The sequence below is a fragment of the Galeopterus variegatus genome, unplaced genomic scaffold (assembly GCF_000696425.1).
Source record: "Galeopterus variegatus unplaced genomic scaffold, G_variegatus-3.0.2 Scaffold1103, whole genome shotgun sequence".
Lineage (NCBI taxonomy): Eukaryota > Metazoa > Chordata > Mammalia > Dermoptera > Cynocephalidae > Galeopterus > Galeopterus variegatus.
This window is the reverse complement of record NW_007727214.1, coordinates 44,818-69,624: the sequence shown is the minus strand read 5'-3', so window position 1 is coordinate 69,624 and position 24,807 is coordinate 44,818. Positions and strand designations below refer to the sequence as shown.

Here is a 24,807-nt window from a genome sequence, read left to right as displayed (position 1 = left end):
GCTAGAGTGTAGGGTATTATAGTGAAAAATCAGGAGATAAGCTAAAAAGATAAATGAGGTTCAGAATGTGAAATTTCTTATTTGTCACATTAAGGAATGTACAGATTATGCTCTAAGCATTGAAGAGCAACTGGAGAGTTTTTGTGTCATTTATTAGTGTTAAATTATTTAATTTTTTATAAATTGGAAATACATACATAGTGCAAAAATAATGGCATACTATACACTTATTTTATACCCTGTTTTTTGTTTTTTTTTAAAAAAAATTTTTATTTTTTGGGCCGGCCCGGTGGCGCACTGCTACAGTGCGCCGCTTGAGAGCACAGCGGCGCTCCCGCCGAGGGTTTGGATCCCACGTACAGACCGGTTCCCGCTCACTGGCTGAGCGCGGTGCGGGTGCAACACCGAGGGTTGCGATCCCGTTGCCGGTCCCGGTCGGTTACCCAGATTAAAAGTGGTACTTATTTTGATTGAAGTTGAACATTTTTTTATACGTTTAAAAAACCTTCTTCACATTATTTTCTATGAACTTGCTGTCCTCAGAAGGAGGAAAAACAGGATTGGAGCAGGCAGATGACGAGTTCAGTTTGGGCACTGTCTAGGTGAATGCTCCAGTGTCTAGTACAGTATCTGGCAAACTGTGTGTGTTCAATTAATATTTGTTGAATGAATTAATATAGGGCCTAAGGAACTTCTGAGGGTTGAGGTAAACCTACGTTGGGTTCCAATTTCTTCATATCCTTCCAACACAAATTTTGTGTGTTGAAAATATGAATTATATCTCAATACATTGTAAAGAGCTACGTTAGGGATATACATGTCCAAAACAGTTTAAATATACGTCTGGAGCCCATAAAAGAGATCAATTATAAATTAAAAAAATTGGGAAGCATTATACTTTAGGGGGTAGTTGAAGCAAGCTGTGGGCATGGATGAAATGATCCTGAGAGAGACGGAGAGAAAGAGTAGTATAGAATGAGAAGGACTAAGTTATCAAGCTTTACAATAAAGGCAGAGAATGAGGAACCAGAAGAGAAGGCCAAGGAGTAATCTGAGAGATGGGAGATATACATATAGGACAGGGTTGTGTCATGGAAGGCAAGGGAAGGAAGAATTTCAAGTGGATGTTAAATGTTGCAAAGTAGTCAAGATAATAGCAGTAAGTGTTCACGGTATTTGTCAATGACCAAGTTATTGGTAAGGTTACAAATATAAATTTTAAAAGTCAGAAGCATGATCACAGTAGCTGAAAGAATGTATTGAAGGAAAAGAGGACACAGTTAGTATGGACCACTCTGCTTTTAAATTTTTATTTTGAGATCATTGTAGATTTACTTGTGGTTGTAAGAAATGATATAGAGAGATCTCATATACCTTCATTCAATCTCCCCCAATGGTAACTTGTGTAACTATAGTACAATATCAGAACCAGGAAATTGACAGTTACTCAATTCATCTACCTCATCAGATTTCACCAGTTTTATGTGCATGTATGTATGTGTGTTTGTGTATAGGTGTATGTTTAGTTTTACACAGTTTTATCACAGCTGCACTTTCATGTGACTGTCACCACAGTTGAGATACCAGTTTCACTACAAGAAGCTCTTGTGCTACCATTTTATGGCCACAGCCACTTCCCTCCCTTTCTCTTCCTCCAGCCACTGGTGATCACTAGTCCATTCTCCATCTCTATAATTTTGTCTTTTCAAGAATGTAATATAAATGGAATCACGAACTATGCAACCTTTTGAGAATGGCTTTTTTCTACTCAACATAATCCCTTGAGATCTATCCAAGTTGTTGCATGTATCCATAGTTTATTTCTTTTATTGCTGGGTGGTAGGTATTTCATAGACTGCTCTTTTTAAAAAATTAGATAGAAAGATTTGGAGTGAGTCAGAATAATAGTTAAAAGCCATTAGATTTAGAGGAGAGTATTTTTATTAAAGTTTTTCATAAGTGTTTCGTTCTTTTTGAAGCTATTATGCATAAAAAATGTTCTTTTAATTTAATTTTTGGACCGTTCATTGCTAGTATATAGAAATACAATTGATTTTTATATATTTACCTTGTACCCTGTGACCTTACAGAAATGATTTATTATTTCTAGTAGTTTTTTTAATGGATTCCTTAGAATTTTCTATGTGTGAGATCATATCATCGGAGAATAAAGACAGTTTTAATTCTTTCTTTTCAATCAGGTTATCTTTTATTTCTTTTTCTTGCCTAATTGCCTTGGCTAGGACCTCCAGTACAATGCTGAATAGAAGTGATGAGAGCACACATCCTTATCTTGTTCCCAATTTTAGGAGGAAAGCATTCGGTCTTTCACTATTAAGCATGATGTTAGCTGTATGTTTGTTTTTTTTTTTTCCTTTTTGTCTTTTATCATGACCGGCAACGGATCACAACCCTCAGTGTCGCGCCTGTACCGGACCGGGACCGGCAACGGGATCGCAACCCTCGGTGTTGGGCACGCACCTCGCTCAGCCAGTGAGCGGCTGGTCTGTATGTGGGATCCGAACCCTCGGCGGGAGCGCCGCCATGCTCCCAAGCGGCGCACTGTAGCAGTGCGCCACCAGGCCGGCCCCTAGCTGTATGTTTTTTATAGATTCTCTATCATGTTGAAGTTCTTTGTGGAAGGTTTTGTTTTGTTTTGTTTTTAAATCATTAATGTGTGTTGAATTTTATCAAATGCTTTTACCTGCATCTGTTGAGATGATCGTGCGGTTTTTGTTTTCTCTCCTGTTGATATGGCATATTGTATTAATTTTTTTTTCCTTTTTGTCTTTTTTACTGACTGGTAACGGGATCGCAACCCTTGGTGTCGCGCCTGTACCGGGGACCGGCAACGGGATCACAACCCTCAGTGTTGCGCCCGCACCGCGCTCAGCCAGTGAGTGGGAACCAGTCTCCACATGGGATCCGAACCCTCGGCGGGAGCGCCGCCGCACTCTCAAGCGGCGCACTCTCCAGTGCGCCACCGGGCCGGCCCTTAATTTTTGAATATTAAACCAACTTTACATTCCTGAGATAAGCCCCACTTGTTCATCGTATATCATTCAGTTTACTGGTAATTTTGTTGAGGATATTTGTTTCTATATTTATAAGGGATATGTGCTATAGTTTTCTTGTGATATTTTTGGCTTTAGTGTCAGACTAATACTGACTTGTTGAGTTGTGAAGTGTTCCTCTTTTAGTTTTGGAAGAATTTGGGAAGAACCCTGATATTAGTTCCTTTTAAGTATTTGGTAGAATTCACCAGTGAAGCCTTTTGGCTTCTAAAGATTGGCTTAGCTAAAGATTGGTCAATTTTATTGATCTTTCTAAGAAGCAACTATTGGTTTTATTCGTTTTCATTTTCTGTTTTATTTATTTCTACTCTGATCTTTATTATTTTCTTCTTTCAAGTTGCTTTGGGTTTAGTGTGTTCTTTTTCTATGTCTTAAGGTGGAAGGTTATTGATATGAGATCTTTTTCTTTTCTGATATAAGCCTTTATAGCTATAAAATGTTCCTCTAAGGAATGTGTTATGTGCATCTCGTACGTTTTGGTATATTGTGTTTTTGTTTTCATCGAAAGGGTAATTTTAAGGTGGAGGAGACTTGAGTCTGTTGATATGCTAGAGTAGAATATAGTGGAAATGGAGAAGTTGAAGATACATGAGAAATAAAGATCTCCATTTTCAAAGGAGAATAGAAAGAAGGGTTAAAGAACCAAGGGAATGAGACTGACTATGGACAGGAGGTGGGGCGCCTCTTCCTGAGACTAGATGGAAAAAAATAAGGATAGATGTAGGTGGTTATGTTTGTTGATCATTTAAGAATACTTTCAGCTGCAAATAACAAAAAACCTGACTAATAATGGCTTAGATGAATTGGGCTTATTTTTCTCACATAAGAAATTGGAGGGTGGGCAACTGCTGGTGGTAGTTCAATGGATCAGAAGTAGTTGGGCCTGAATCTTTGTTATGGTCTTGTCCATTCCCTCATGGTAAGTGGATTTACAGCTTCTGCTCTCAGGCTTTGAGATCAGAAAGAAAGGGGAAGGGCAGTTTTTATTAATCCTCTCCCTTTCATGAAGAAAGCAAGCTTTCTTAGAAGCAAACTCCCTAGCAGATTTCATTTTATATCTCATTAACCACAACTATATCACATGGCTGCCCCTCTCTGCAAGGGAGTCTTAGAAAGTGAATATTTAGCTTTTTCAGAATCACAGTACCCTGTGGTGCTGGGTATAGATGCATGTCACTGGGAATGGGTGTTCAGCTAGCCAACCAGTTTACCATGTCTGCTACACAGGGGAGTGGGAATGAAGCATGTTGTTACCTACATTTTGTCTGAGAAGAACCTGCAAAGTAATTTGTTGGTGGATTGGAGTGGAGTTAGATTAGTGAGGTGGAACCAGGCATGTTTTATTGAGCCAGAAATTTAATATAATTGCAGTGGGTGTGGGAGAGGGAGCTGGACAGGAAAATATAAAATGATAATGTCCAGAGTCTAGCTCCAAAGTCTTCCGTTTTCTCATCCCAAACTACCCTATATAATTCCCTTGGAATCCCACCTGTTGTGAGGATGAAGTATTATAATATGAATTATGTCTAGCACAGTGTTTAGTATGTAGTATATAGTGTTCACTTAACTGTTAGTGTCTTGCCCTAAGCAAATTGATTAACTTTGCTGCCTTTTAAGCAAGGATTTCCCTACCTACCTTCATTCTTTGCTCACTATTCTTCCTATGTAAAGAATCCCTCCAAACACACAGACACACACCTAGAAATATACATAGACTATATTTCCTACTCATTTTTTCAGGAAAAAACCCATTTCTTTAATTACAAATATAGCTCAAAGGGACTTATTTTTACACTCCTATGGTATTTATTATCCATCTCAGTCATTTGGGACCCACAATATGCTCTCTTTAATTCATTCAGCCAGCAGTTATTTTGAGAGTTGTCTTTCCATCTAACTATGCCTTATTTTCTCTCTATCTAACTATGCCTCATCTTTTCACCCATCTTTTTAGGGCTGGAACTGATGCTTTATACTTTTTTTTTCTAATTCTCTCACATTGCTCAGAAGTTCTCCGAAATTTTGGTGCCATGTGTACCAGAGGTGCTCAATATTGTTGACCAGTTAGTGCTCATCCTTATAATTTAGGTCGAAGCGGATGTCAGAAAGCAGCAAAGTTATTCGTTTAACATCTTTTACTGATATTTCTGAATGTCTGAAGCCCCAGCTGGATAGAAAATACATGTATACAGAAGAATCTAAGGTAAGTATTTTGAGGACTGAAGAACCTGATTCCTCATTTAACTGATCAGTGTCCCCTGATTTACGAGAATTTTTATTGATTTACCATAATGTTTTATTCTTTACTAAGCAACACAGTTTATTTTTTCTTTGAAAAAGGATTTTTGCAAAAAAATTTCCCTTGTGTTTCCTTTTGTAATACTGTGCTGCAATATACTTCATTAATTACCGTTTTCAAAAACAACTGTGTTCTGGTTTGGGATGACACCTCAGACGCAAAATAAAACCCTCTAGTATTTTTATTATATTTTTAACACTTGATAAAAAATAATATTTCATATTATATTTTGGTAGTCTAGAATTTTAAAAAGGCAGGGTATTTCCAGAGTGCAGCTACCCTGATAATGTATATTTAATGCACCAGTTCTATATGAAAATTTCACATTCCCTAAGAATTATACTTAAGGTAGAAACCTTGGTGGTTCTGATATAATCTGAACACTTAGCTATAATTTTGTATAACTATTTATTTTATTCTAAGCAAATAGTTCTCCTTTTCTTCTAATTAGGGTTTCTTCCCCTACTATAATAATGATTTTTTAGTTTGGAATGCTGATAGTTAAACATTTATAAAAACATTACATTCTCGCCTTAGAATTTGTTTAGTAGGCAGATAGAGAGGTAGAGGGACAGTATGACAAAGAAAGAGCAAGAACCTCACTTAGAACCTAAATTTTTCATGCCTCACTTGTTTTAAGATTACAAAGAAGTCTGAGTTTCACAAAACTAATAGCAAACAGTTCATGTGAGTAGTGGATGCCTTTTCATATTTTGGACTCACTCTTGTGCTTGGAGAAATAGCTGACTTTCTGTGATTCACAAATGGCATTAGGGCTGCCAGCATTGTTGGCAGAGAAGCCCATGAACAGCAGAGTTTTATGAGAACTTATACTGCCATTTACACTCTGTAGGCCATGAACTGTACAGAGTGAGACTGTCCGAAGAGGGACCCCCTAAGGACAGTTAATGAGCAGCACTGAGAAGCCTTGGAAGATAGTTCTTTTTATAACCCTCTTGTAGCTATAACAGCAGTATCTCAAGGCTAAAATAATAATAAATGTGTAGGCAAGAGGCCACCAACAGAGATTTGGAAGACTCCTAAAATGGTATCACTGTGCCTGAAACATGAAAACAGCTGAGTTGGAAAGTTGCTTCAACATTCAGTTTGAAATTGGTTTGGTTTATAATAGAATGAATTCTGCAGCTATAGTTGGGCTCCATAAATGAATCATATGACAGTCAGTTGCAAACATACTGCATTAATTACATATATAGTACAAAAATAAAATAGTCCTGTGGGAAAATGACAGCCCAGCAGAATTTGTGAAACACTGTTGTGCAGTGTCAAAAAAATTACAGTATTTTTTGGGTGGATAATGGACTTCTGTTTTGTTATCTAGGTTAAAACCATGTTAGATGTTGGTGCCTTGGGAGGATTTGACATGGAAAATTTGTTGCAGTGTTTGTATGTAGAAAATAGGACTGGATTCTTCTTTACTAAATTCTGCGAACATTCTGGGAACGAGGTAGAAAAGAATTATTTAAGATCTAATTTTATAATTTTATTTCATTTAAAAATAAGAGGTGTTGAAATAATCCAGTACTCAGGTAATTATATTTGATGTTAAAAATCCTCATTTCCAGTAAGAAAAAATTTATACTTAATAGTGAAAATTTAAACATTTCAGTTATAATTTTCTAAGGTTCACTATCCTACTAAAATTACAAAGAAAAATAAAATACAGGTAAAGAGTTGACTTGCAGTACTAACAATAGTTTATTTTCACATAATTTTATTTCAATGTAATATATTTTAAATTCAGAGTGGATTTCTGTCAGTTCTTTAATTGTTAATAATTCTAATAATTACAAATTACAATGAATAGTGGCAAAATTATTTCCAGGTTATTATTGTTTTTTTTTAATCACAATCTTCATTTGGTCAAATGAAAAGTATTTAACTGGCTTAATTATTGGAGTAATGTTTGGTTCTGCTATGATATACATTTACCCATATACATATATATAAATACCTTCAGATTTTGGTTTCATGACCGAAATATGTGGTTACTTTTTAACCATTATGTAGAATGCTTATTGTTTTAATGACCAATTATGTGATAGGTATACAGGCAAAAATATTCTAGCAACAGTACCACTGAAGATTTTGTATATTGTCAGTTTCTGATAGAATATTAAAACCATTTTAAATGGAACCAGATTTATGGTAACAAGAAGCTAAATAATTATTTATATTTGAAATTAGAGCTTTGTGAAGCTTTAATAATTGGATGGTAATAATTCACATTCTTTTTCCATCTGCAGTTGTGGAAAAACAGTGTGTACTTTTGGTTTGACCTACAGGCTTATCATCAGCTTTTCTACCAAGAAACACTTCAGCCTTTTAAAGTATGCAAGCAAGCACAAGTAAGTAGTAAATAATGTTGGTTGAATGCGAAGCTCTAAGTACATAGAGAAATGAAAATTATCTCCAGCACCAAACAAGAGAAATCTGGGATTGCAAGCCAAAAAGCAATGGGATTATTCTATTTAAATGTCAGCAGAATATTGTTTTATAATCTGATTTGTGAGTTTTCAGTTTTATATATTTTATTTGGTTTGCTTTATTTTCTCTTTGTTGTCAACTACTTGTACTTCCAATAAAGAACATCTCATCTTTTTTCCTAATTTATACCTTTTTGGTTCAGTTGTGAGTGATTTAAAAGAGAACCCAGAGAGTGGGCTTGTAATCAATCATTGAAGTGTTTGAGAGTAGAGGTATTAACCAGTGTTGTTCTCTGAGCTTCTTGCAGACATCAGCTGTTGGATATACTAGGCTGTTGACCTGTCTAAAGGGCAGGAGGATGTTGACTGACTCTGTGTGGTGCAGGCCCTGTGTCGTTGCCTGGGCTTCTGTGCTACACATCACAAAAGACAGATGGAAGAAGGTGGAGGAAAGAATGTTTCAAGACCACCCTGAAGCGAAATAGAGGAGGAAGGAAAAAAATAGCAGAGGGATAACAGGAGTCTCTGCAAAGGAAGACAGAGAAGTGGCCTCTTTTTGGGGGAGGAAGGAAAGGGAACAGAATTATGACTCAAGCTGACTTATCTTTTCAGTTTTTTATTCTTAGGTTCTTCTGATCTTTTATGAAAAGAGATCTTTAAGCCTAGAAAGCTGCTAATCACTTTTATATCATTTGACTGCTTAAGTGATTCTTATAATCTGGAATAACCCCATTCCAGAAGACCTTCCTCTAAACACTGCTAAGGAAACTAGCTCATTTATTATTTTATAATCTGATTCAGGACATCAGAGCATACTGCTGGACATTTGTTGTTACTTCCACCACCCTGACTTTGGCATTCAGAACTGTGCTTTATAAATCAGCTGATAGAGTTTTGTCCTTTTTACCGTGAGAATAAGGGCTTCACCCCCTACATAGCCCAGATCTGTCTTTATGAAGTCATGAAATTACATCTCTAATTTAACAGTACCATTTTCTGAGACCACACAGTTGACTGTTCTCCTTGTTAATCTTTTACCTGCGATTCTCTCTTTATCCTGCTCACCCTAACCTATTGCCCCTGTCTGCTAAAGTACCATCCATTATTTTTATTATGTTTTCACTACTACAAAGAGTATTCCTCCAAAAATCTTCAGCTGCTCAATTATGTGGGGGTTTTTGTTGTTGTCATTGTTAGTAATCACCATATTTCCATGCACTTGTGAAAGAGGAAATCCTATTTGAGTTTCGTAGACTTATTCATTCTTAGTAATGGTATTATTTAACTAACTGTAATGGTTGTAAAACAGGACACAGACAGTTTTGGTTATTCGGGGGTGGATTATTCTGTTTTGGGATTATCAAGGCCTATAAGCTTTTCATCCTTCCCTAGGTTCTCTTTTGGGGAGACAAAGCAGGGTAGAGTAGAGGAAGTAATGGAAACATTTGCATTTAGGAATGAATAGGGAGAAATAAAAGGAGAAAATTCATGTGATTTTTTTTGACTTATTTGTTTTTCGCGTCTGTAGTTAGTTTACTTTTTTTTATTTTTTGGTTAGAGGAACAATTGCCTAAATTGGTTTAGGTTTTAATTATTTAAGGTTTCTGTGCCTTCAGATACAAGAATTGCCTGTAATACCATAATCCTATAGATTTCACAGTATGAAATACCATTCATTTCTTTATATTAGAAATATTCTTCAAGGGTATATTCACAATATAGATCTTGCTTTCTTTAAGAGTATATTCACAATATAGATCTTTGAATTGATAATGCCAATAGCAGAATATCATCAGACAGCACTATGCTAAAGTTGTATGAACTTGATTTTATACTGATTTTATGTCGTTTACATCTGCCAAGTTGTATGCTAGGAGACCAAGAGTTGATTCCAAGGACTTACATGATTTTCTATACGTATACGCTGAAGTTTTATTGCTCCATGAAATATTGTAGAAATATCTTATCAGTAGGCAGACTAGATTGTGGGTGGGGGGTGTGGGGGGAATGTCAGAAACAGTGATTTAGCATGACTAAAGAGTGGAATAGTTTTAACTACCATCTTGGGCACACTGCATGGGTCAAAGTAGAATAGTACATGTTAGAAACCAATTGAAATGGTTTTTGGCAAGGAGAAAGGGAATCACGTCCATAGTGTAGAAATAAAATCTTTGATCCTAGGAACAGCTTGCCAGGGGACCATATACCACTGTTAAGATTTGGAGACTAGATTGCTACCACAGGTAGTTCTACAGCTGTTTTGACATTGCATACTTGCTTCAGCAATAGAGCCCTACAATATAATGAAATAGACAACTCTTCTGTAATTCCTTCTATCCTGTGAAATCATTCAAATTGTGTCCCATTGAAAACTATGCATTTAGAATCTACTATTCTTCATAGCATGCATCCTGAGATTTTTTTTAAAAAGTTAATAAACCTGTATGATACATACATATTATACATGTTTACAAGTATGTATATACACACACAGACATGCACAAAAAGGAAAAACAGAAAAATAGGAAGGAGGAAGAGAGAAAAAACAGTAAAAATTAGAGTCCAGGAGAATTATATGGAAAATATAGGAATTAATGAGTGAAGAGGGTAAGAATGAAATGGAAATGAAGAATAAGATTACTACGTAAATCTGCAGCTTTATCACAAAGCTGTAGAGATATTCTTGCATCAGTGTGAGATTTTTGCCTATTGAAATGGACATCAGAATAATGCTGTTTTTTTAATGTATCACCTAGATCAGAGGCTATATGACATAGAAGGGGAAAAAAATCACAGAACTTGAAATACATGAATTTAAGTCATATCTTCTTGTTACTAGCTGGGTGGGTGAATTTTGTCAAGTCAGCTAGGTTTCATGTTCTGTAAAATGTGAATACTGATAATGTTTTATGTTTTATTTCCCTGTACTGGTTTATTAACATATATTATTTCTATTTTTACCCTTAGAATTTTAACATGTGTACTGAAACAAGTCTAAAATTAATCATTATCTTTATCCTCCTTTTGAATGATTTAAGGATAGTTAGAACACTTTAATTCTACCATACCTTGCCTGTTTTACATATAATTTCTGTACAGTATTTTTGTTAATTTTGTTTTATACCTTACAAGTAGTCATCATGATTTTTTTTTATACAGCCAGTGCTTGTGTCAGTTTATTCAAAATTTCTTATCATTGCTTTTCATATCTCACTCCTTCCTTTGAGTTTAATTTCTGAAGAACATCCTTTAATAGTTTTCATTAGGATATACTAGTGGTAAAAATATCTAAGGTTTTATTTGTCTGAAAATGTTTTATTCTCTCATTGATGATTTAGTTGAATACAGAACTCTAGGTTGACAGTTTTCTCTCAGCACTTTGAAGATATTACTCTACCGTCATCTGGCTTATATTGCTATTATTGAAGAGTTTGCTGTTGCTTCTTTGTAGGAGGATGCATTTCCTCACTGTTTGCTTTTATGATCTTCTGTTTGACTTTGGTTACTACAATTACCTTACTTTGGTTTAAGATGTTTCTGAAATCTGTGGAATCATGCCTTTCATCTGTTCTGGAAAATTCTCAGCTGTTACTTTCAATCTTTCTACTTCTCCATTTTTTAGTATTATATTACTCTGAATTCTCTGTCTGATAAACGTTTGTGCTTTTCAGTATATCCTTTATCTCTCGACCTCTCTTTTGAGTTCTTCCATCTTTTAATATCTGTGTTGTATGTTGTAAATTGAAACAGATCAATTTCCTTTGATCTGTTTTTCAGTTAACACATTATCTCTTCAGCAGATTTCATTCTGCTATGTAACCCACTCACTGGGTTAAGTCATTTTAGAAATTTTTTTTTTTTTTTCTTTTTTTAAAGATGACCGGTAAGGGGATCTTAACCCTTGACTTGGTGTTGTCAGCACCACGCTCACCCAGTGAGCCAACCAGCCATCCCTATATGGGATCCGAACCCGCGGCCTTGGTGTTATCAGCACCACACTCTCCCAAGTGAGCCACGGGCCGACCCAGAAATTATGTTTTTTATTATTAAACATTCTATTTGTATTTTACAGATCTTCCTCGTGCTTTTTCATTTTGTCTTTTTTCCCTCGTGTTGTTAATTTCTTCTTTTATGTCTTTAATCATTTTAAACATGTACTATAGTTTGTAGTCATGTTACTTATCTGTTCCTGCATAGCAGTATTATCAAAAACTTGCAGCTTAAAACAATACACATTTATTATATCACAGTTTATGTGAGTCAGGATTCTAGGCACAGCTTTTCTTGGTCCTTTGCAAGGCTGTAATAAAGTAGTTGGCCAGGGCTGGTTTTCTTCTGGGATTCAACTAGGAAAGGTTCTACTTCAGTATTCACATGGTTGTTAGAAGCATTCAGTTAGTAGCAAACTATAAGACTGAGGAGCTCAGTTTTTTGCTAGGTGCCAGCTAGAGGCCACCCACAGCTCTGTGCAATGTGGCCCTATCCATATGGCAGCTTACAACATAGCAACTTGCTTGTCTGGGCTGGCAAGGGAGAGAGTTTCTTAGCAAGACAGGCATTACCATCTTATGTAATAAGGTAATGAGGTAATAAACATCTTATGTAATGAGGTTTCATACTCACAAACATGTCATCACCATTGCTGTATCTGTTAGCTAGAAGCAAGCCACACATTGTGCCCACACTTGGGGGAGAGGATTGTGAAAGGGCATGAATACCAGGAGACACTCTGTTCATGTGGGCCACCCTAGAGTCTGGCTACCTCGCTTTAAATGATTCTATGATTTGTAGTTCTTGGAAGAACTAATTCTTCTATTTATTAGTTCTACTGACATGGTGCATTCTTTCCTTGGGTATTTTGTAATTTTGAATTATGAGCTTGTTAGTGAAGTTTTATCTATAATGCTTCTGCCCAGTATATCTTTAATGTTAATTTTTCATCTTAGAAAAAGAAATTAGCCAAGTATAAACTTGAAAACTAAGCCCACATGATGGTAAACTCACGATACTGAATTTTCAGGAGATTTTGTTTTCTTTTACAAAGAGTCCAGTTCAAGACAAGAAAGTTTCTCTTTTGTCTCCTGAGTGTGATAGGTATAGAGAAACTAGCTTTTCTGGTGCTTACTGAGGGTATTAAATAAGAAAACATGTGACTGTTTATTGCAGAGACTTCCGTTTCTGGTATTTCGGCAGCCTAGATTACTTGAAAACCCTTTCTCTATAAAATAACTAGAAATACTGGATAAAATATAAAAAATTCCCTTTTAAATGCATGGCTGAGATAGTAAGGGAAATCACCACGGGCCAAAGTTAAGGAGTGTACTGAAAACCAGGGTGATAAACATGAACTGACAATGGGACTGCCATGGGTAAAACAAGAGTGTGGGTTGTTAAGAGCCCCATACCTATACAGGGTATAGGAGACATGGCCTTGGACCTTCATGAAGTAAAAAATTACACTGAGACCCCCACATAGGCCAAAGTCCTTGAAGGGTTATATACAAAGTGAAATGCAGAGTGGGAAGAAAATATAGCTCTAGAAACCATATGATATATTTTTTATATTAATTTGTATAGATAAAAGGAAACTAGATCTCTGAAATGTTAATCTTGCCAAAGTTACATAGCTAGGAACAAAACTGAGCCCAATCTCGAGATATAGAACCCTCCTTCAATGCTGTACTTTGCCTCCTGTACTATATAAAAGTTCTCATGTCTGCCTCATAGGATTTTCATAAGTACAGCATAAGATAATGTAGGTGAAAGTATTTTGTAGTATAGTAAACAGCACTCTATGGAATAAACAGATATTCTTTTTTTTTTTTTTTTTTTTTTTTTTTTTTTTTTTTTTTTTTTCCGTGTCCGGCAACGGATCTCAACCCTCAGTGTTGCCCCCGGACCGGGGACCGGCAACGGGATCGCAAGCCTAGGTGTTGCATCCGCGCCTCACTCAGCCAGTGAGCGGGAGCCGGTCTGTATGTGGGATCCGAACCCTCGGACGGGAGCGCCGCCGCGCTTCCCAAGCGGCGCACTATCCAGTGCGCCACTGGGCCGGCCCAGATATTCTTATTATTAGGGTCAATACTTCAGATTCTATCAGTTACCTGGATAATGGGGAAGGAAAATAGGAATTTGAAGAAATTGAAGAAAATAGAGCAGCTCCTGAATCAGTAGCTATCCACTCTACCAGTACTAGTACTTATTCTGAGTTTCAAAGTGCAACTTAAGTAAAATATACTGCATAGAATTGCAACCTTTTAGAATCTCTTTTACAATATTCACTTACTCAATTATTAACATTCACTGAGCATCTGCTGTGTGCCAGCTGTTGTTTTGTGAATACAATGATGATTAGGACAAAATTCTTGGCTTAAAGAACTCACTCTCTAATGGGGGAGAGAGATAATTACTGAAGTACTTTAATCCTGTTTAAAACAAAAATGCAGATAATAACATCTCAACTGAAGATGAAATAAGTTCTTTCTTTTCCAGCAGATAACAATTGGTTATTGTTCTTTTAAATAGTCATCAGCCTTTTTTCAAATACCTGTAGGAGTGCAGAAACTATTTTCTTTCTTCTCATTTTTGAGCCAAAAGCTGCTATCCTTTGGTCTTATTCATATGCTGTGAAGCAACACAAAATAAATCTCTTTTGATGACAACCCCTCAAACAAACAAACAAAAAGATACTCTGCTATTTTATTCACATTAATAACTTCAGACTAAATCTCAAATCTTTTCAGTACCTTCAAACATAGCTAGATGAAATCTTGACATTTGGAAGTCTTGCTCCTGACATCTCCACCCAGTGACTTGACAGCTTGAAAATACCCTCTGGCCTAACACTGGTGAGAGACTGTTGTTGTTTCTATTTATATACATTCCTACCAGGAAGTCACATGATGGTCTCATGGCAAAGAAGTCAGTCCAGTGACTTCTCCTGTCTACTCAGGGTTTATAATACTGTCACCAGTTTACTCTTGTGTTTGCAGAAGTTCACAAGAGAGAAAGGAAACAAAAGCTGAGTCAATAAATGTCACCAAATCTATATCATGCCTTGATGTTTTTAGGAAGCAATCAGTTGGGATGTAATAATAATTTAGAATTCATTAATGTATTCATTCAGCAGTTATTAATTGCTATCCTTATCCTTTCTGGCCCTAAATTATTTCAGTTTCCGTTAGTGATCTTAGATGCAGTATGGATGCACATGATGTTCATACTGCATTGTGCAGTGTAATCAACATAAACCGGATAGCAGTTGGACCAGCAATTGTAAGCACACATTTTCCCTAGCCTAAAAACTTTCTTGCTATTTCCACAAACATTTATCAAACATCTACTATATACCAGGCTCTGACTGGTGCTGGGGACACACTGGTGAACAAAGTCGCACCGGTGCTGCCCTCCAAGAGCTCTTGCCATCAAGGTTCAAGAATGCACTTTCTTTTGCCAACTTTTCCAGAGAACCCTAGAAAGAATGAGAAAGAAAAGACCATGTAGCCCTTTCCTCATAAAATTTGCATTGTCCTGACAATGTTTTACTGTGAAGTCTGAGCTAACTTTAGGTAACCAAAACCTTGGGCATTACCACTGATTCCTTTGAAAAAACTTTTTATGGCATGAAAGGCAGTGTTGAAGGTTTTTATTTTTTTCTGATAATCAGCTTAGTTTTTTCTTTGCTCACTGTCATCCATTACCTCAATTGTTTAGCTCTTCTCTTTACTTGGCATTTACAGGACTTAAATACTTCAGGGTGGTCCTGACATTTTCATTAAAGTGCTATGAGCTAAGTGCTCCTTCTCTAGGCCGATGTTGTATTTTCAGGTGCACTAACAGAGCCCATTATTTCTTTACTCAGCAGCAGTATTAAAAATCAAGCTGTTTCCCTCAAAAGATGAATGGGCATGAGTGAGGGGTGAGATTGGGTGGTGATTGAATGTGGAAAATCATGTACCTCTTTATAGCTTTATGGTAAATTTCGGTATCTTCATCATTAGGTTGTTTCTTGAGTCCTGGGCAATTACTGTTCAGGCTTTGTTACATTACTTGTTTTTGTTACCAGGGAGATGGTGTCCCAAGTAGCAGTCAGACTTGGATTCCTGAGCATTGTGAGTCACCGAGCACAGAATCAGCATCCCATTTTGTTGTATTTGCTAGTGAAGTGGATTCAGGATTCACCAACCAGATTTCTAGCTTAAAGTTATGCATTCATTTTCCCTATTCCTGATGCTTACTTATACCAGCTACCCACATTCAGTCTTAAGATTTTTAATACTATAGGATTATGGACCAAAAAACGATCTCCAAAGATCCTCATTTAATCCTCTTGTTTCCAGAAAGCTCAAAACTTGAACTTCTCTGAACCATAATTATTATATCTGATATTTTTGATGTTTACCATCTGTTAGGTTCTGTGGTAATAACTTTACGTGGATAATTTTATTTAATTCTTGACAATCCTAAGATGTAGATATTGGTATTATCCCCATATTATAGATTAGGAAATGGAGACTTAGAGAAGTTGAATACTTTCTTAAGCCATCCATTTAGCAATTGATGAACTTGGAATTAGAACCAAGTATTCTGACCTTAGACCCTATACTCTTCTAAGCCCTTGCTTTCTTATTATTAATTGTCTCTAGAAAAAGGAATATCTTTGTATCACCTTGTTTGATCTTTGACTTTAATATCTTAAATATCTTTATGAACATTAAATGTCAGATTTCACACTTAACGTTTTTCCCCACTATATTTGTAAGACCATGAAGACAATCTGCTTTGTATACCTTATGTGTTCAGGACTGGAGGTTGCATATAAAAGGTGCTCAAATAGTTATTGAATAAATGAATTAACTCATCAGCATGTTTATGTTTATATTCTTAGCAGTGTAGTATAAGCGTAATTATAAATGATCAATGATTACTTGGATATGACTGCCAGACAGATGTTTTTGGTTTCTTTTTAAATTTTTTTCTGTGAAAATAGTTTAATGAGCCCCCATTTACCATTACCCTGATAGTTCAACAACTATCAGCTTTCTGTCTTTCTAGACATACTATGTTTGTAGTCCAAGTTTGCTCATATTAAAGAGCTCTTAATAAATTGTGCTGGAGCAACACAAGATGTCTCTGTTCCCTCCTACCTCATCCAAGGAACCTAAAAATAAGGTTGCTTTTTGAAATTTAAACTATGAAATTAATGTGTAAAATTCAGAACAAATATGAGCGGTTGTCTAGAGATGGAATGGCTTCAGAGGCCTGCAAGGTTTGTAATGAAGGTACCATCACATCTAAAGAAAGAATGTTCCAGTCAAGAAGAGGCATTGGTTAGCAGTGGTATCCCAGAAAGGGAAGCGTCACAGAGGCAGACCTTGACCATGTTCTCAAAGCCCTATTCTAAGCTTTCTACTCTTTTTTTTTTTTCCGTGACCGGTAAGGGGATCGCAACCCTTGGTGTGGTGTCGCCGCACCGCGCTCAGCCAGTGAGTGCACCGGCCATTACTATATAGGATCCGAACCCGCGGCAGGAGTTGCTGCGCTCCCAGTGCCGCACTCTCCCGAGTGCGCTACAGGGTCGACCCTGAGTTTTCTACTCTTATGAGCATCTGGTCATAGATCTTGATGGAGAGAACGTTTATAGGGATCATGGAATTAACTTCCCTTATTCTGACTTCACATACCCTGCTGTGTGTAAGGTTGCTGTCCAAGATGGTATGCTGGTTAACATAAACATCCAACGTGATTAATGGTGGTTTTCTCATGTAAAGTAATCACTTGAAGCTCTGGCTTTGTTTATCAATCACTGTGTACTTTGTTAGCATTGATTATCATCCCTATAAGAAAGGGTTTTTTTTAAGCCAAAAATGTTAATATAGTTAAACTTTTTTCATTGAATTATTCTTTGTTCATCAACTTCCAGTAAGTTATTTATTATTAGAGGTTAAATAATTCTATTAGATTTTGTTTGTTTGTTTTTTTCTTGAAGGATTTTTTTTTGTAGCTTTGTTGACCTTGGTGTTATAATACCACGCTCTAACCAACTGAGCTAACCTGCTAGCCCTCATTAGTTTAAATACATATCTTGCTTTTTCAGTTAATGACTTTTTAAAAAATGAATCAAAAAATTGATATAATAAAACCCTTTTTTGTTCCTTAGATTGCCTTAAATTGCATGGTACTGTTTTTTTGTGTTCTTGTTTATTGTATTTCATCACATATTTAATCAATTTTGCTTAAAATATCTTAAGCAATGGCCCAAGTCAGTATTAAAAACCCAGTCTATGTCCCTTGAGTTTATGTTTGTTTTTGGCTTTACTTAGCATGTTCTGTTTTCCTCTTCTGATTTTTCATTCGGTCCAAAATCAATCAAGTTTGTTTTATTTTTTATCCTATTGGCATTTTCTTAGGTTGTCTTTTGCTTCGAGTTCTCCTTAGTAGAGTCTGAGCAACTGCCAGAAATTCTTAGTTTGACTGTCATTATATTATCTTTTTTGTGCAACTGCATCTTTGTTGATCTCTGTAGTAGTTTGCCTCTCAGTTATCAGGATGTTGCAATTTCTAGATCCCATCTTTAAGATTTCTAACTGAAAAACCCAAGGTCCTTCACATGAAAATACGTTTGTGGAAAGCTCCATCTGCAATTTATTCCCTCTCGGCATAGCTCCTCAGTAATGTTTTTGAGCTCCTAGTGGGGATAGGAGAGGTCATTAAAAATCATCATTTTTTCCGCCTTTTGCAGGGAATAAAAAAAGATTGGATTGCTTGAACTTGCTCATTATTTTCTTTTTCTGCCTCATGAACTCAGATAATAATGCTCTATGCCCACTAGAGCTGTGAATGGTAATGAAAACAGACTTCTCTTTTTACTGAAGTAAATATTTTGTGATTCTGAAAGTATCCTATATCAGGACATTTATATTCCTTTTATAAGCACCTCTAGGGACTCTTTTTTGCCTTTAGCTTTTTGTAGCACAGTTTCATCTCATTGTTTTATATGAATTCCAAGCATAGAGTTATTGAGCCCAGTTGAGAACATCCCATGTTACTTTGCTGTTTTCCTTCAAGTACAGCAATATGTTTTTTTGTTGTTACAGTTTAGTGGACATCTGTTCTGTTGTGTTTAAAATTATCTGTGAAGTGATTTTGGTCTCTTTGGAGTCCAAACACTGAATCAAGATCCATTAGTACCAATTTTATTTCTCATAATGCTTTAATGTTTCTTCTTCAAAGCTGCTCATTGTACTTTCTCATGAGGACGAGTTAAGTTTTTTTCCCCCCACTGAACTCTTACATCTTCTGATTCACTTATCAGACTGAAGTTAAATTTAACATTTGAAGTTTAGTTTTGCCCTTTCCTAAATAAGACTACTCAGAATGTAAACAAACAATTTTAAAGAAAAGCTTATCAGCCTTCCTCATGTGGTTTAGGCTTTACTCTAATTTAATGATTAAAAAGGACTTTACTGTATCCATATTTTAAAAAATGGATGTCAGTTAAACAGTATGTATGTAAACTGTGTGATAAATTGGCATATTCTGGTGTGAATTGGTATATTCTGATATGTAGCATTTCCTCTAGGGAATATTTGAATTAGCTGGTGTCATTTGCCTTTCTCCTACTTTGTCTTTCTTTAGTGATCATGATAGGAAAAGAGAAGTACATTTGCCTTATAATCAATGGTGTGATGAAAATATTTAACTTCCAGTTCTCCAGGGGAAAAAGCAGCTCTGACTTTTAGTATTTGCTGATCTCTGAGTGTAAATACTCTCACCATGGATGATTTTATGCTGCCAGCATGATGTCACTAAATGCAGAATTGGGAAGAGATGTTCAGTAGCCACCGTCACATAGTATTCTCACCACACAGACACAATAGAGGTAAATAACCTCAAGAGCATGAAACAGGAAAATCATTAGGAAGTGATGAGTTTTGAGTATTCATTATCTTTGTTCTTCATATCTCTTTAAATGTAAGTTTATACAATTTAATTTTTGATAATGACTAAGTTTAACAACTGACTCACAAAATTTCTGAAAATTTGTGAATTGACTCGTGAGCTGGTATGAGCAGTTTCTACCATACTATTGCTTACAACAGAGGGAGAGAGATAATAACAAGAGAAGAATCATGCCGATTCTCTCCATTGAAGTTTCCCTAATAGGACCGCTGGAGACCCTGACTCTCCAACTTCAAAATTTTCTCCTATCCTTTAAAGAATATTTATGAACCTCGTGCTTGCATCCACCAAAGAAGGCATATCTCCTCGCTTCAGAATCTCCAGATCCTGCACAGTTTGTTTACTATGATCTTAAAGAAAGAACTTATAGAAAAACTTTGTATATTGCAGTTACCAAAAGATTTTTCCGGGCCGGCCCGGTGGCGCACTGCTGCAGTGCGCCGCTTGGGAAGTGCGGTGGCGCTCCCGCCGAGGGTTCGGATCCCANGAGGGTTGCGATCCGTTGCCGGTCACGAAAAAAGACAAAAAGGAAAAAAAAAAGAAAAAGATTTTTCCTTCGTCTTTCGTGTGTGAAACAGTGTCATGGGTTTTGTGGTTTTCTTCTTCCCCCTGGGTCTTTGTTGATACCACCCTGTTAGTCTATCAAGCAGAACCCTGATGCTGTCTCCCCTTAAGTAGAAGGAAATAGCAACAGCAGACAGCTTTATATTTCCTATACTCTCTTGGTGGGCATCTTGGAAAAGTACTAGAAGAATGCAAAAGATACTTGTTAAAAATGCCTTCTGCTGCCTTACTACTTACATGATTAGAATTCCTTCTTTTACTATTGTAGTAGAGTAATGGGTCTAAAAAAAATAGACTTGTTAGTGATACCAAATGCTGAAGCATGAATCTTTTCTTCTAATCTCTGGAATGCTTTATAAATTATATTGAAAATCTACTTTTTAAATGTCTCCAATTTGGGCCGGCCCGGTGGTGCACTGCTACAGTGCGCCACTTGGGAGCGCGGCGGCGCTCCCGCCAAGGGTTCGGATCCCACATACAGACCGGTTCCCGCTCACTGGCTGAGCGAGGTGCGGGCGCAACACCGAGGGTTGCGATCCCGTTGCCGGTCCGGTCCGGTACGGGCGCGACACTGAGGGTTGCGATCCATTGCCGGACACGAAAAAAAGACAAAAAATAAATAAATAAAATAAATGTCCCCAATTTTAGCTAACCTGGTGATATGCTCTGCTGGATGTCCTATAAGCTAATATTAAGATCTCACAGCATATCCATTTTGACACATCTTATCCTTAGTGTACTGAGGGATTTATTTAAAGTCATACAGTTCCAAAGTTTTCATTTCTCTTTCTTATTTCCAGTCCTGGCCTGGTGGTGACAGCAGAACATCATGCAATCAGTGTTACCAGGCAATCATAGAAAGATACATACACATGATCATTAAAATAAATATATCAAAATGAAGTATGTGAAGCTGTTCCATTAACATAACTAACAGCTGAAATGTAACATAACAAATCAACACATGTGCTACAACATTTGTTATTATTCTTGACTTTGCCTTTTAAGGCTTCACAGAAATTGTTCTTGTTTTCATTGGAACACAGATGAGTGTCAAGCTGCAGCTCATCAAATGGCCCCTACTTATGGAAAAGATGCCTTCCCAAAAACTGTGCTCACCTTTGGCACAGCAAGAACACTTTGCTGGGTGCTTCTACAGCATGATAATTGGAATCTAACCCCATAGCTGTCATCATTTACTCTTTGGTACAAAGAGAAATCCAAATAGCACAGACAGTTGTGGAAAATATTTCATTATTGTTTTGCTTTTTGACATTGTTAAAAATAAGAATGAATTCAATAAACACATAATTCTTATTTCTCAGGTATGTTTATCTAGGCTTTATAATGCAGTAAGAAAACATTCATGTGGGAAAAATAAGCCTTGAATGCCTTGTGATATTTTTGAAGGAGATATTGTCTCGAATTAATGAAGCCGCGGAGATTTCCTTAAAGAGGCAAACAGAACATTTTTGTTGTAATGCCAACAGACTAATGTACATTAAAAATAATTTAAATTAAATATTGTTCTTCATTTAACACCCTTTAGAAAGCAAAATGTTTATCAAACTATTGTTGTTGTTCACCTTTTTATTTTTTTTTCTTCCAATTTGTTTCTCCATTCTTTTTTCTGCTCTCCAGTTCAGCTCTCACTCCTGTCTCCATGGTATCTAACCTACATCTTTTTCTGTCGGTAGCCTTTTTAAGTATCAGATAGTCTTGAGAGTTTAAACAAGAAGATTAACTCCCAGAATTTCAAGACTGTAGAAGATTTTTTAGGGGAGGCATTTTTTTTTTTTTTTTTTTTTTTTCATATTTCATACAGACGCCAAGAAAGTGAGTCACAAGCACAGGTGTAGAGAGGTGCAGGGCAAGCCGCCCATTGTGCATTTCCTGATTACATAACCTTTGAGTGTCTCCAGGAGAGATGGAGTTTAGAGCCGTGTTGTGTATAGTGTGAGGCAGTCTGATCACAGACAGGCAGTGCTTGTATCCCTTCTCAAAAACTTTCCTGCTGGGTTGTTAAAGCATCATAGGTTAATGTTTAAATTGGAATCATGTTGACCACAGCTGTGTGTGAGTGAATCTCTGCTTCAGTGTGAATCAGAGTCGCTGGCTGGAGTATGAAGGGAGCATTTTCTTCTCCAACATGAACTACATTGTTATTTACTCCAGGGCTAGAAAAGAAGAGCTGGGTGGCCAATAAAAAAGCAAATTACTCAGGATATTTAAACAATGTTTCTAACCCATAATTAGACTATTTTATTTAGGTATCATATAGTTTGATCTTTATATTTCATCTTAAGTTGATTTGCATCAACTTAAAATGATTTTCATCATCTTTATAAAGATTTTAAGATTTTAAAGGTGTTGTTTAGCTTTTTTATTTTGTTTTATATGTATGATTACATCTCTTGTGTTTGTTATATAGTCGGTTGTGAGTTACCTGCTTATAGATTGTCCCTGGATTGTTAGAAAGACATATTCAGATTTTAATGCCATAATTCAGTTGAACACAATATAAGTTTACTGTGTGGCCAAATAAAAGATTGATGTCTGAATCTGGTTTTCTCGTCCCTACCCCTTTAACTACCTTTGTCCCTACCACCGTAGGGAGGTGAGGAAGAGCAAAGACTGAGGCTCAAGGGAACAAAATGTGTATAATATAGGCTTGGGATGCCATGGGATGGATGACCTATCAGGCCCCCTTCTAACATTTCCAGTTCTGTGATTTTGTAACTAGACTGGTAAAGAGTCAGGAAGGTGGAGGGATGTACATTACTCTTAAGGATTACGCTGGTTATCGTAGTGGCGGGTTATATTTGAACAAAGAGAACTTACCTAGGTGATAATGAACAATGCTCTGATAAACTGGCTGTGAGGAAGAAAAAAAAAGTGGGAGGCCAAATGAACCCCTACGTTTAGGTGCAATACTTTAGTGCATTTATTTTTAATAAGGAAGTCTGTGAAGCTTCAACCGAAGTTCTAAATAAAATATCCTAAATAAAAAAGATTGTGCTGTGAATGGCATGTTATTAATGAACACTAGAAATACAAGTGGAAGGGAGAGGTTTGGGAGGTTAGGACAAGATAATTTGTTATATGATTGAGTCATTGAGGGTCTACAGGGCATTCACGTAGCTGTAACAAGTACACATCTAGCAGCACAAGTTTTGAGTTTGGGAAAGAAATCAGATCTAAAGCTATGTATGGTTGGGTTTCTTCCGCATATAGTTAACTGTTAAGTCTTTAGGAATGGATCAAGTCTTTCATTCATGCGTTTGTTCATCCATTCATTTTCAATTTAGTATTATAACTAGATGCTTTGGATACAATAATATAATAGACCCAATCTTTGTCTTCATAGAGTTTGTGGTCCAGTGGGAAAAACATAAAAGTCCAAGACTCATGGGAAGGATATCTATGCCAAATTTCAGGAGTCTAGGGAGCTGAGTCCTTTAGGCTAAGTGCAAGCTCAGTGAAAAGGGAAAAGAGAATAAGGGCAGAAGGCATGGAGTGTGTCGTACAAACACGCTGTGAGAGAGTGCCTGGCACAAGTGAGAGACTGTACAAACATGGACTGAGAAGAAAACGTAGTTGAGCATGGAACTTCAGTGAGTGCCTTTTTTTTTTTTTTTTAAGAGTCAGCAAAGGAGCCTGAGAAAGAATGGAAATAGAAAATCAAGAGAAAGTGTTGGAGAAGTCAGAGAGAGAGTGTCAAGGAGAGAGGAGATAATCAGTAGTGTCAAAGCTGCATAAGGATGAAGATTAAGGAGAGAAGCAATTGAATTGGCAATTATGGTTGCTATTGATCTAAGAGATCGATTTCATTGGCATGGAAGCCAGATTGCAATATACTGAGGAGTGAGTGAGTGTGATGATTTTTAGAGAAGGGGAAGAAAAAAGTGGAGTAATGGTTTGAGGGCAAAACAGAGTCAAGAAAAAAATTTTAGAATGGTAGAGGCACTTCACTTGAACAACTTTGCAGCATAAGGAAAGGAATGGAATCAGTGGAAAGGTAGATGAAAGAAACAGGGCACTAAGGAAATAATCAGTGTTGCAGGTTCTGGAGGAATGCAGTCAAGAGCACATGTGAATAGTTTAGGCTTGGAAAGGAGTCTTCTGAGACAGCAGAGAAGCAAAAAAATTTAGAAATGAGCTCTTGAGAGGATTGTTGAGGACATTCATACCACTGGTTTTCCCCAGTTACATGGGAGATGAAGTCTACTGCAAGTGAAGAAGCATAATGGGAAGTTGTGTTACTAATACGGTAAATAGTAAAGAGATGCTTTTTCTGAAGAAGATCATAAAGCTAACTCCCAGAAGGTAAAAGCTCAAGGTAGTTGGATACAATCGCATACAGCAACTTGGCTTTAACATGGCATCATGAAGTGTCCACCATGGTATATTATAGTAATAGATTATGAAAATAGCATCTAAAGTATCTCATGGGACTGAAGAT

The 24,807-nt window shown here is 36.6% G+C and overlaps 1 protein-coding gene across 1 annotated transcript in view; it reads left to right on the top strand.

Annotated features, from left to right (window-relative positions):
• The window catches only part of RGS22 (regulator of G-protein signaling 22), a 121,611-nt gene that overhangs the window by 52,496 nt on the left and 44,308 nt on the right, over nt 1–24,807 (top strand). The window contains exons 9-11 of the mRNA XM_008574778.1: nt 5,163–5,277; nt 6,716–6,841; nt 7,641–7,742. Coding sequence (XP_008573000.1) covers nt 5,163–5,277; nt 6,716–6,841; nt 7,641–7,742 — 343 coding nt within the window. The remainder of the gene's footprint in view (nt 1–5,162; nt 5,278–6,715; nt 6,842–7,640; nt 7,743–24,807) is intronic.